Source organism: Metopolophium dirhodum, chromosome 3 (genome assembly GCF_019925205.1).
Source record: "Metopolophium dirhodum isolate CAU chromosome 3, ASM1992520v1, whole genome shotgun sequence".
NCBI classification, from domain to species: Eukaryota; Metazoa; Arthropoda; class Insecta; order Hemiptera; family Aphididae; genus Metopolophium; species Metopolophium dirhodum.
In genome coordinates, this window is record NC_083562.1 from 8,793,243 (window position 1) to 8,807,150 (window position 13,908).

General features: G+C 29.4%; 2 protein-coding genes across 4 annotated transcripts; both read right to left on the reverse strand.

Moving 5' to 3' along the window:
• Nucleotides 1-697: 697 nt before the first annotated feature.
• On the reverse strand, nucleotides 698-5,915 carry LOC132940794 (helicase POLQ-like). Of its 2 annotated transcripts, XM_061008539.1 has the most exons (15): nucleotides 5,724-5,912; nucleotides 5,438-5,598; nucleotides 5,191-5,369; nucleotides 4,841-5,132; nucleotides 4,572-4,774; nucleotides 4,363-4,511; nucleotides 4,153-4,280; nucleotides 3,965-4,077; nucleotides 3,312-3,452; nucleotides 2,638-3,093; nucleotides 2,312-2,407; nucleotides 2,016-2,189; nucleotides 1,486-1,614; nucleotides 1,132-1,266; nucleotides 698-1,066 (listed from the first exon to the last, which is right to left on the reverse strand). In XM_061008539.1, exons 3-15 carry the CDS (start codon nucleotides 5,263-5,265, stop codon nucleotides 959-961), a joined length of 2,199 nt encoding a protein of 732 aa, XP_060864522.1. In that variant the 5' UTR covers nucleotides 5,266-5,369; nucleotides 5,438-5,598; nucleotides 5,724-5,912; the 3' UTR covers nucleotides 698-958. The 2 variants fall into 2 exon arrangements, with proteins under 2 accessions (XP_060864522.1, XP_060864521.1); XM_061008538.1 differs by having other exon boundaries at nucleotides 5,438-5,915.
• Nucleotides 5,916-10,976: 5,061 nt separating this feature from the next.
• Nucleotides 10,977-13,718, reverse strand: LOC132941971 (uncharacterized). 2 transcript variants are annotated; one of them, XM_061010240.1, is made up of 2 exons: nucleotides 13,608-13,718; nucleotides 10,977-11,874 (listed from the first exon to the last, which is right to left on the reverse strand). In XM_061010240.1, the coding sequence occupies exons 1-2, from the start codon at nucleotides 13,672-13,674 to the stop codon at nucleotides 11,036-11,038; spliced, it is 906 nt and encodes a 301-aa protein (XP_060866223.1). In that variant the 5' UTR covers nucleotides 13,675-13,718; the 3' UTR covers nucleotides 10,977-11,035. The 2 variants fall into 2 exon arrangements, with proteins under 2 accessions (XP_060866223.1, XP_060866224.1); XM_061010241.1 differs by having other exon boundaries at nucleotides 13,595-13,684.
• Between the last annotated feature and the right edge of the window lie 190 nt (nucleotides 13,719-13,908).

Here is a 13,908-nt window from a genome sequence, read left to right on the forward strand (position 1 = left end):
AAAATCATTTTTTTATGTTTTTAAGTAACCTTAGAGTAAAATTGCTCATTACAAAAACAACAGAGAATAATATTTTTTGAGGGTGACATATTGATTTATTTAATATTGTCTCAAAACAATTTAAACATAATTTAAATGTACAACATTTTATTGTTTATTTTGAAAGTCTAATAACAATTAAATATAAAATCGATACATTATCCTCTATATTTTTTATAATAGTTGATTTTTTTTCTAAGATAACTCAAAAATTATAAAAAAAAATAATACGATTTTAGGTGAAAATTTCTATCTCATTTCTATCTCGTGGGTCTGAGATAGAAAACAAATATTGCGCTGACATCCTCTTAACGTAATAACATTAACCCGAGAATGATAACTTAAGCCTTAAGTTAGTTGTTCATCGTAGGTAGTTATCCACAAATATCTGTTTTTATACATACAAATTGACGGATTAAGGCATTCCCAATGTTACTAATAACCATAGATGCAATTTTTTTTGGGGGGTAGAGGGGGGTGCTTGAATGTGATTAGCACTCATTTTTTATGCTATTTATTATTTATTAATATGTATAGCTTTCATTAAATATGTGTGGGGGTGAATTGCTTAATTTGGAGTCCATAACTCATTTAACTGAAAAAATTGTATTTTCATAAGTTAGTAATAAAGTTACAACTCGTTTGGTAAAAACTAAAAATCATTAATAAAAACTTTAATTAAACAATAAACATAGAAATATTTAAAAGAGAATTTATCTCTTTGAATAAATAAATAATTGTTAAATCTGACAACTAAAATTAAACAAAAATAAACATACAAAAATAAGTTTTCTTTAAAATTCACTGTGACTTAATCAGTATCATTAGTATCATTGTAGATTTTAATATGTGGACTAGAGAAAACTAGTCTACTTGATGGAATACTTGATGGTTTAGCAATTAAAGCAGGATAAACTTTTTAGAACCATAAAGAATTTTCTTTTTTTTTTGACATGGATTGGTTTAGATCTGCACGCAAACTTTCAGCCAACTCTTCTAGTGCTTCTGCTTCCGATAACAACATAAGCTATGTAACAAAAAATAAATATAAAAAAGTAAATAAAATAATAAAATTATAGTTAAAATATTCACTTTAGCAGAAGCTATCATCTCACGAGATACTTTTAATGGTAAATGATTAATAACATTGCATAATTCTTTCTTATTTGCTTTAGCTACATCATTCAATGTTTTATAGCCCGCTTTATACAGTTGAGTTGCTCTACCCTACAATAAATATTAAATTAATTTGATTAAGTGAAAAAAATGTCCATAGTACAGTCGAAAGTGGTTAACTCAAATTGAAGGGACCAGCCTGAAGGTTCAAGTTATCCAACGATAATACAATTATAGGAAATTCTAGGGAAAAAATCGGGAAAAAAGATCGAGGTATAGACAATTTCAAGTTAACCACGTTCGACCGTAATAAAAAGATCATATACTTACAAATCTCACTGATGGCAAACTCATTAATGATTCAAGATCTGATGAACTTCCTAATATTCCTATGTTAAGTTTAGGAATAATATTTTGAAATAACATTGGGAAATGATCCAATTTTTTATCTTTTAGTGCCTAAAATTTATAACTGATTTAATTTCAATCACATTAAATATTTTAGTTGAGCGGCGCCCAACCCTATTTATAGCTATAGTTTGGAAATAACAATACCAGTAGGCATTGGGGGCAGGCATGTCAAACAATCTGCTAATTTTTTTATGGACCGCGGTTACCAATATTTATGGATAGTTAATTGTAAAAATGTATAAAACAAAGATTATACAACCTTCATTTTGTGTCACACAATTATAATTCAAAAGATTCTTATCAAATTTAATTATTGTTGCAATAAAATTAACTGAAAAATAAAAGGCTGAAAGACCTAGATTTTAGGGAGTAGGTGGGTAAAATCATATCTTACTAAACCTGAAAAAAATGTCCTGGGCACCATAGTTATAGTTAAATGTAGTATTTACCTCAGTAAATCTTAATATGGAAGAAGCATGTGATGCAGTCCTTGATAAGAATGAATGTATTGTTCCCCTTGGCAAGTTGTATGTTTTAGACACTGTCCAAATAGATTCTTTATTCCACAAATCGTTCAAAATCAAACTCATGAGAAATTTATTCCAAATATTTTCAGATACATTCTATTAGTTTTAACATAAAATTTAACTTAATAAAAATAGTAATAATAAAAAGTTACAAATATTTATCACTGAACTATTTGGAATGTCGTTTTTTTATTTTTTAATTAAAGAAACCTTCTTACTTTGACTTTTCCATAACTAAAGAATTGTGATATACATAATTCATTTAATCCCAATCGGTTAGCTAATGCTTGTTGGTCTCCTTGTAAATTTGTCATCTATAAGAAAATATAAGTTAAAAATCTTTATTACACTCACTCAACACTTTGCTCCGTTCAAGTCAAAAAGATGAATAGGCGGTCGACATGAGCGCAAGGGCGTTTTAAATCAAGATGATAATACAGATGGTTGTAGACTCATTGAGGGTAATGTAAGGGTGTCGCCTTCAACGAATATAATTCTCAGCTTGAATATAATATAATATAATATGTTCTATTGCTATACTTACTATATCTAAAACATTTTGACGTTCTAGTGTGATGCATTCTGTGTAAGGAACAGCTAAGTATAATAAATGAAGTTTGTTAGTCAATATTAATGCACTTGAGGCTTCCAATAATTCCGTATATAACTTTTGAGCTTCTAATATGTCCAAGTTGGCAGCCACTGCAGCTTTTGCAATTGATGTTAGTTTTAATTTATCTTCGATTGGCTTATCAAATGCATTTATTGATTTTAATTTATCTAAACATGATTCTACTAGATCTGATGCAACTGTACATTCAACATTACGTTTCTCAGCTTGTTGAATAAAAAGTGTACGCTTCATCAGGTCTACCAGTTGTTGTTGACTAGACGTACACCCTGTACTTACAGAGCTTAATATCATTGAATAAACTACATTTTCTTCTGTGCCAAGGCAGCTGTCAATATGTTCAACACCACTTTCTAGTAATATTTTAATCTAAAAAATAAAATATTAATGGTCATATAAAATTAAGAGAATGTATTTATTCAATACTAAAATTTAACTCAATTATAAATGTATACTTATACATTTTATCATCAATTCCATAAAAAATATGCACAGGTGTGCCATTGTATTTGTCAACTAGACCTATTATTATGAAAATTACAAAATAAAAAAACCCATTTGTAAAATTATAATGTATTCATAATAACCTTTTCTTTATCGTTTTCTTGAAACAACAGTACACTGTCACCACTTTCTGTCAGACCAGCTCTACCAGCACGTCCTACCATTTGTCTGTATGTGCTTTGTTTCATAAAGTCTCGTCCAACATATGGTGATGTGATTATGACCTAACAAATTAAAATTTTAATTTCAATAAAGCTGAGCAGTATTACATGTTGGGTGGGCCCAGTATCGTCCTAGCTATGGCCGCTGGACTGCAAACAAGGCCAGGGCCACTCCGTTTTTTTTTTTTTAGGGTATTGTAATTTTTTTTTGTTTGCTTTGTTCTTAGTCCATATAGAGAGTAGGGACTCCGCAAAGTATTCATCGAAATATTTAACCATTTTTAGGCACAATTTTTGGTGGGGCATTATGGGGCCCCTTAAAAAAACTCATCCATGGGCCTTTGGTGTGCCAGGCCCACACTGAGTGGACCAAAGAACTGGAATTTTACACCTCTTTTAACAACTATAATTATTGAATCTCGATGAAAAAAAAATCTATTATGAGTACATTTTTCAAATCATTTTCAGAGGTGCTATGTTAAAGTTAGTGGCATAAATGGGGTTAAGAATAAAATTGTACCCTTTTGTTTTCACTTATGGTCTAAAGTTCTAAAATATAAATTGTTTTATTTTACTCTTTGAGCTGGAAGATTTACACCAGCTGCCAATGTTGATGTACAACAAATACATTTAAGAATACCATCTAGAAAAGCTTCTTCTATCAGTTTTCTTTCAGCATTCGTCAACCCTAAACATTTATTACTTAAAGCATATTTCATATGTAATATTATAGTATAATAAGATAATGTACTTTGGGTCTTACCTGAATTATGATATGCGACTCCAAAGAGAATACTTCTGGATAATAAAGGACACACTTTACCGTCACCTTCTTCTTTCAATGCTTTATACAATTCTTCTTTTTGTTTAAGTTTAACTTTTGTTTCTTCACTATTAGATTTATAAAATATTACTATAGGTACATTTTGTAAGTTTTCAATGATAGCAATATCTTACTATAAATAATGCTTACCGTCCAATAGTCTTATAAATAATTTTGGCAATACTCTGACAACTGCTCTTAGTAGGACAAAAAATCAAACAGCTACCATCCGGTAATATTTCACGAACAAGAAGCCCAAGACCACTGGGGTCTAATAGTTTCATATCAGTTGAATAAGCCTATATAAAGTAATTATTAATTTTAATCAAAAAGGTATTTTCAAAAGTTTATAAACTTACGTCAAAATCTAATTTTCTATCAAGTTTACTTTTTAAAGAACCATCAATATCTTTATTTATCACAAATATTTGGTCGTTTAATTTTATAGTTTCGGTGAGCTTTACAGGTCTAAAATCTCTTGTGTATACGTGAGCATTTAAAAAGTCACCTATTTCTTGCATATTTCCAATTGTAGCTGACATACCAATTATCTGAATATTATCTGTTAATAGCTATGGTAAGTATTTAAAAAACAATAATATAAAGTTATAGTTTAAATATTACTTACGCTTAGACTGCTTGGAGTCTAAAACTTTTGTAAGAGTTGCTTCTAACAAAGCTCCCCTTTTTTGTTCGCCGAGAAGATGCAATTCATCAACAACAATCATTCCAACACTCCGTCCACCTAACTGACCATTATCAGCCAGCATACAATCAACCAGTCCAGCTCCTCTCTCTAGAGTGCATACATATATAGATGATTTACGTTTTCGATGAAGTGGAGGATGTTTCCCTTTGCCACCAACATATTCTTCAACATTGAATTCCAAGTTAAGTCCAAATGGACATAAAGATTGCACCTACTCAAAAATTGTGATAAAAATCAATTTTCAAGATTTATCATAATTTACTTCCTACCTTTTCTTGGACTAGTGCAACATATGGCAAAATAAATAGAACATTACGTTCATAAACTATGAGTTCTTTAAGCATAAGAATTTCTGCTACAAGTGTTTTTCCGCCACTTGTAGGCAATGCATAAATCAAGTTTTTTCTTCTTTTTATCGCTTCTAAATTCAAACATTCAATTTGCCAATCTACGTGTAAAATTTTGTGTTATAAAAAGTTGTATGTCTAAAACGCTCAGATTTCAAAAAATTCTAACCATAAAGCTGTGTAATTCTTTTGTGCTTTTTGAACAAATGTTTTACTTTGTATGGCAAACCAAAAAATTCACTATCATCGTCCACGTGCAGACGTTTTTGAGAGTTTCCATCGAACGTTGTTTCTAAATGTCGTTTCTGGTTCGAAACATCTGAAATTACACTAATATTTTTCATTTTAAAGATGTAATTATATAATACTTATATGGGATGTTATTATATCACGAAAACGAACGATTTTTAACGATCTCATTCTAAATAATAATACGTTGAGAGGGTAATAGTTACATTTAATTTTTAGTATAAAAATGATTGGGCTTGTAAGTTGTAGGTTGTAACCACTAGGCAGTGACAAGTTACAAACTAACAAAGTAAGAAAGTAACAACTGTCAAGTGTCGACTGAACGTAATATTTAAAAATATATTTAAGGAGGAATCATGGTTCATCGGTTCATGATAATCATTAATCACGGACTAAGATATCTGATAATTGATAATAAAAACATAATATTATGTTATGCCACGGACCGTGGTTATGCTCTTATGGGGGTGCCAATAATAAGATCTTTATGGGAATGACATGTCATTTAAATATTTTATCGATGAATTTTCATATAAACGGTCTTCATATGTCTTAGGTTGTAAGTGAATAAAAAGTAGCCATAATTATTTGAATATTAATGATGTAATAACCGGGGCTTGAAACCGTTATCAATTTAAACGAACATTTTTTGGATACCGGTTACCGATTTTATACCGGTCCTGTTGTTAGCGGTAACCAATTACTGGTACTATATTCAAAATTACAGGTTACCGATAAGTATGTTATTACAAAACAATAAATAAATAAACAAAATAAATTATATAATAATATATAATAATTTATATTTAGTTTCATATTCCAAAGCAGCTGAATATGTTTTTGAATAATACAATTATTTGAATGTGAAATAAAAAAGTGATACTTCCTCCTAAGGTTTTTTTTTATTATTATCAATGCTATTCCAATTACAATACATTTAACTATTGTACCTACGACCTAAGTAAAAATATTTTTTTGATATTAATAAATAAAACGATATTAAAAAAATGAATACATTTTAAGTTTAGTTGAGCAGATTAGTGAACCAACATTTTGAAGGGACTACGTATTATATGAAGTAAAAATACTATTATAATAATATGTATGCAAATATTCAGAATTATACTCCGAAATATGCGTAATCGCATAAATAATGTTAAAATATGCACAACAAATTGAAATGAAAAAAGAATGGTTTTGAAATTTGATTATGAATGATGTGTTTATGTGTGGAATTCATTTTATGTAGAAAAAGGCGATTAACCACGGTTTACGACTTAAAACTAATATTATTACTAATTCAATTTTAATTTTTAATACATCGAAATACTCAAAAAATATTTTGTTTGGAATATGACATTCTACATATTATATGCCATTAAACTGCAAAAAATTGAAAAACAATTAAGATATAGGTAAATTATTATATTATACCTATTAATATAATTATATTATACAGATATAATAGTAAAAAATATAATTTTATTTCAAAATATTGTTGTTTTAAAATAACTTGAAATTATGTATGAAATTTATATTAAAAAATCTGTAATAGTTTTTGAAATAATAGATATTCTTCGATTAAAAAATCAGCCATGTAACTTTAGGTTGCAGGTCAAGTGACCTTTCTATTGCATTTCTGTATCGCGTGTACAAAACGGCCTATAGGTTATATCTTTCTACCTAACCATAGCGATTATTTCTCTTTAATATTGCAGGCTAAAATAAAGATAAAAATTAAAACCTTGTATTTTCTTCTATACATATTAATTTTGAATTACTGTAAGAACAGCATAATATGAAAAATCATGTGTTGAGTGCAACAGCATGTTCAATAGTTTTAATAGTTTTATATTGATATAACTTATAATTTATAATTATATTATTATTTATTACTTATATTATTTATAAACTTTTAAGTAATATTATTAAGGTATAATGTATAAACAATGTATTAACAGTACATAATTCAGGACTTCAGGTTTCAGGTGAATAATTATAAGATTGTAAGTTGATTCATCAGATTTTTTTTCCGATGGTACTTTTAATTATGCGCCAAAATATTATATTCAGCTTTATACAATCAATTGTTTACAAAATGGATTTTATACGTATTATTATTTATTACTTATAGGTAGGTAGCGGTTTATCTAGTTAATTAATAAAACTTCATATTGTGATCATTTTCAGATAACACTTCATCCAGTCGATCGGTTCAGATGATATAATATTCAATTACATATCGAGAAATGAATTACCAGCAGAGGTAGGAGGGTCAGGAAAATCACACAGTTTTTTCAACGGTAATGATCCGCTACCACGCACTCGATAGTACCTACAAAAGTTAAGAACTTATGTAATTATTATTTTTATTATTTTCTTCACTAGATGAACTTTACAATGACTTGGTCGATATCCGTGATGATTTTCTTGAGCAGAATGAAATATTGAACAACCAAATGATGTATGTGAATCACCGAATTGAACGAGACGACGAATAAACTATACCAATATAATATTTTAAGAAAAACGTATTTTATGAAACACATTAAGTTTACATTTTAAAACAATTTACAACACTATAGGTATAAAAAAATGCCAATTTATCGTTGTTAAGTGAAATTGTTTTATAATTAATTTATTGTAGGTTGTGATAATTATTTTTAGATTACTGTGTTTTATCTTTTATCGATAGGCAACTTGACATAGTTTAAAGTGAATTGGGTACACAAATTACAATAATTTAATTTAAGAGTTGTATTTGTCATATTATGATTGTATACTTGATTACAAGTTACAAGTTTACTACGTTATTGATTTATGTAATATTTTGAAATTACCATTTTATAGCTCAAGCAATTTTTGAAAACGAGAATCATTTTGTAAATTTTAAATTTTTTTTTACTTAGATAAAGTTGAACTATTTTAAAAATTAATCGTTTTTATCGTTAAACTTTTCCTACGTAGCTCATAGCAGGCGTCTAATCAAACAGCGATTCAAAACAGATTGATTAGTGAGAATTGTTTTCTAAAATTGATACAAGCGGGGCTCCCTCAAAAAAGTTAAAATAAAACTCAAAGGCTGTTCTTATTAGTGGAAATTAAAAAAAAAGTTGAGCGTAAATCCACAATATGTTTTCAGGAGTGAAAAAATTCGTCAAAATTATGAAAATTTGCAATCTGTAGTTAGATATAAATAAAAATTATTTTATTTATATCTAAGATTTTAAAATTTAATACAAGGTTCTCCATAAGTAGTTATTTTAATAATAGAAGAAAAATATTAAAAATATGTTTGTATGATTTTTTTTCATAAGTGTAGGTAGTTAAAATGTTGATAAAATTAGATATTTAAATGAGGAATAATGATTTTAGTTATTTTGTTATAATTAAAACATTTTACTGTAGGTGCCAATTGAAACTATTAATGTATATATGTATTATTTTGATGTATACACACAAGGACATTTTCAAATTCAATTATTTTGGAAAAAATTACTGTAATCTACTTTACGTACTATTGTCTAATAGTAAAATAAATTATCTTAACAGCAGTAATATTATCATAAAATATACCTGGTAATATTGTCATTAAAGTTGCTAAAAATCTACCAAAAAGGGCCATTGTACATCTAACTCATATATACAATTCAATACTCAGACTTTCATACTTTCCACTGCTTTGGAAATTTTCAAATATAATCATGATCCAAAAACCAAATAAACCTCCTGATTCTACCTCTTCCTACAGACCAATAAGCCTTCTACCTTTCTTTGCAAAAATCCTAGAAAGACTACTGCTCAAACGTATCGCTCCAATCATCGCTGAAAAACAAATCCTCCCAGATTATCAATTTGGTTTTCGTACCTCACATTCTACTATACACCAAGTCCACCGATTGGTAGATGCAATTTCCTACTCTCTTGAAAAAAAGTTGTACTGCACATGTGCTTTCTTAGATATCTCGCAGGCATTTGACCGTGTTTGGCATCAAGGTCTGTTATACAAACTGAAATCCTTCCTACCTACATCCTACTTCCTACTTTTCAAATCTTATCTTTCTGATCGCTCTTTTAAAATTTGCTATGGAACTGCCACGTCTGAAATAGCAAGTATAAATGCTGGAGTTCCTCAAGGTGGCATTTTATCCCCATTACTCTACAATATCTTTGTATCTGATCAACCCACGTCTCCAAATACCTTAGTCGCGGACTACGCGGATGATAAAGTGATTATCTCGATTAACGATGACCCATATTTGGCCTCCGCATATTTGCAAACCCATCTAGGTATGATGGAAAGATGGTATACCAAATGGAAATTTAAAGTAAATCAAAATAAATCAATACACACTACTTTTACACTAAGACAAGTACCTTGCCCAAGGGTACTACTTTATGACATCCCCATTCCTTCATCACCTTCAGTAAAATACCTCGGTCCAACCCTCGATCAACGCTTAACCTGGGCTCAACACATACGTGAAAAAAGACTCTCCCTAAACAATCGTCTACGTATGCTTAAGAATTTAATTGGCAACAAAGCCACCCCGATTAATATCAAACTTCTCTTGTATAAAACCTTATTAAAACCCATTTGGACATACGGATTGCAGCTATGTGGAAATGCTAAAAAGTCAAACCTGAATAAGATTCGAGCTTTCCAAAATATGACCTTAAGGAAAGTATTAAACGCACCTCCATATGTATCAAATCATACTCTACATTTAGATTGTAACTTAAATACTATTCATGACGAAGCTAAACGTTTTTATAAAAAATTTCATAACTGTCTATCCTCTCATTCAAATCCACTCATTAAAAACTTATCTTCCCTCACAATCCCAGGTAGCCCTCCAAGGCGACTTAAACGTAAATGGTGCAGAGATTTACTACTTTAAATAATTATACAAGTTATAACTAAATATATAATATATTATATATTATATAAATACTAATATTTAACTAAACTCGCATTTAATTAAATCAAGACGAAAGTGTCATCAGTGGGTGGCTTCTTTCCTCAAACTTAAGTATCACCCTATTGTTTCTCTCCCTATCGCACATATACTTATTATGTCTACGATATAGATTGTATATATTCTTCTAAAAATAAAAAAAAAAAATAAAAAAATATTGTCATTAGGATGGCAAATCGTCTTCGTTTAGAAGTCAGAACCGATTTTCGCATTCAATGTTTTTATAGAATTGAATTAAAATTGAACACACCAGTCACAAAGACTGGGTCACTTGCCCACCTTTTTTTCAATTGTATTTTGGTGTTCATTATTTATATAATACATAAAATTGAAGCTGATATTGAATTATACAACATAAACACATATTATTTGTAATTAATGCAATTTCGTGCAGGTATATTACATAAAAATAATACACAGGTAATCAAATTTTTATACAAATTTACAATTTACATTTTAATTATTAATAATACATGAACATAATACATACAGGTAAATAGGTAATATAATTTTTAATAATTACAATTTACAATAATTATTTAATCTGCAATAGTTGTACTACAGCACAACATACGGCTTAAAAATTTTTTTGTGCGAGACCAAATCGTTCGGCGTTTTTGTTTCATGTTTTTCCCGGTGACCTGCACCGAATCCAGACTCCTCGAACCGGACGGCACATCGTTTTCAAATTCGATTGCGGCAATATTCGGCATAGAATGATATGTCGCGACGCCGTTAAATTCTGCACGGCCCATGCAGCCCTCATCGAAAGAATCCACGGATCGACTGGCCGAAGTCGAAGTCATTGATCGGGGTCCATTTTGTGCCATTTTATCGGTGATTACCGGGTCCACTATTCCGAAAGGCGAATTCTGCAGCGGCAAGTCTTGTGTACAACCGGCCAGCGGCAAGTCCTGCACGCAAGACGCGACCAGCTTCCGCATTATCGACACCGTAAATTGTTTCACCAAATCGGTCGGCACTTTATTTTCCTCCACGATCGCCGCTCTAACGTTGGCATAATACGTTGTCTGTAATCTTTTTGCGGCCATGGCACCGTAATATTTGGCTCGGCTCGAGAATCCCCCGTGGAAATCCATTGGCCGGTTCAACGACATCAAAGGCGGCATTATGTACGCTCGGCGTTTCCGACGAACCGTTTTTCCGACGACCAGCGGCAAGTGCTGCAGACAAGCCGCGACCAGCTTCCGGAATATCGATTCCGTTATTTGGTCTGTTAAATCGGTCGGCGTGTTCTTTTTTGCCTCGATCGCCACTTCAATGTTGGCATAATACGTGGTCTGCAGTCTTTTTGCGGCCATGGCACCATAATATTTAGCACGGCTCGAGAACTGGTTTAGCATATTTGAAGACATTTCTATTTTAAAGAGAAAAAGGCGAGTAACTGTAAGCGCAATCTTTAAGCAATAAATTATGAAGTGAAAGACAAATGTTATTTTAATAGTATAGTTGACCGTTCTCATGGAAACTATATATATTTAAATATTATGGTTACTATTACTATGTATGGAATACATTTTAATTCAAATATTGCAAGTAAATAAAACTGGAAAAAAAATTAAATACAAGGTGATTTACCAAGCATACTCACCCCCATATTTTTTCTTTTTAATGGCAATTTACGTTTATATATTTTATGACATATTGACATTAGCCTTTGGTTTTGGGAGCAAAAAATCAGATTTACAAATTGGCTATTTTGGATATTTTGGAAATTTTTTTTATCAGTTTTTAAGTTTTTTATTTTCAGTATTAAAAAATAAAAAATAAAAAATGTATACTAAAAATGTACCGCAATAGTCTATGAATTATATTTAAAAGAAATTTTTTAAAAATATTAATTAGAACAAAAGTTATTTCATCTGTCAGATCTCAGTGGGACACCCACCTGTATATTAATGTTTAACAACATTTTAAATTAGAGTAAAAAATTAAAAATATACTTGGTTGGTTAAATATTTTAACTGTAGTTGTAAAAAATAAAAATACCATATTAAAATAATGAGAATTTATGTTTCTATCTTTTTAATAAATGTCACACGTCATGTTATAATAATATAGTAAAATTGAAAGAAAGCAACACAATGTTACTATAAATCTAGATATATGTTTTTTGAAATTATTTTATATAGTTATATTTTATTTATTAAATATACTATTTAATGAAATATGTAGGTAGTGAACATTTAAAGCCCATAATTAATTGTATTTTAGTTATATTTTTACTAACTATATATTATTTTTGGTTGACATATATTTCATAACCTTAACTTTTTCTCATCTGCTTATGAGGGCCACAGTTAAAATAAAATGACTTACAATTAATGAAGTACTACTCTTACTAGAAAAAAAAATAGCGAATTAAACTGAAAGTAAGTATGAAAAAAAGGATTATAATTTATAGATTATTATTGAAATTAGCTAATGAGATGTACAAATGTACAATATAGTAAGACGTGGTGGTTTGAGAAAAAGTTACTTCGGTGATTACTAAATTCACCCAGGTTAGGTTAGGTTGCGTAGGAATGAAAGTATTGGTTTTACAATGATGTCGTGAATTGCTATTTTTTTTTAATTTTGTGTGTGTACACGTTTTATAGCAGAGAAATGCGTCGATATTTTACTTCGAGGGTGGTTTCTGGTAAAACTCAGTTACTTCCAAATAATTGGGAAAAACAATGGGAAAACAAGAATTTTAACGCTAAACAATTTTTTGACAAAATCAAAATTCAAAACTGTTTATTTGTATAATAATTCAAAAATAAATAACTGTAGAGACTTCACATTTTTACTAAGGATTCATATTAAGCATTTACTAGACACGTTATAACTTTAAAAACGTTTATGACTTTTTGTGCTATTTTTACATGTTTGAAATTTGCTTTTTTTAGTTTATTTTTGATATATTCTATTAAAATATATAAAAAAAATGTTGTCTGGGTGTAAAAAGCTTGACAATTTAATACAATGGTTCTCGTAAAATATTTATATAGAATTTGAAAAATATCGACAATACTTAGTGATGATTTTATTATAAGCATTTAAAGTTAAATTTTTTATGAAATAAGAAACGTTACATTATGTACAAACCGTCTCTGCTTAGAATTGTTTTTCGTATATAATGATTTATCATTGAATTCAAATTGAACACACCCATCACTGTAATCTAACTATTCAATGACGAGGTACACTCGACAGTCGTAACTAACTATAGTGTCGTAAATAAACATTATCTGTTCTTCATCTATATACTTCTTAAAATAAATTCGATTAGTCATCTCGGTGTGATTCATTATGGCTTTAATTAATGAGAGTTATTTGTTCGGACTTCGAGGTGGCATATTACAACACGATAGTTGATAATGAACTTCAATTGGTCGTTAACCGTGTG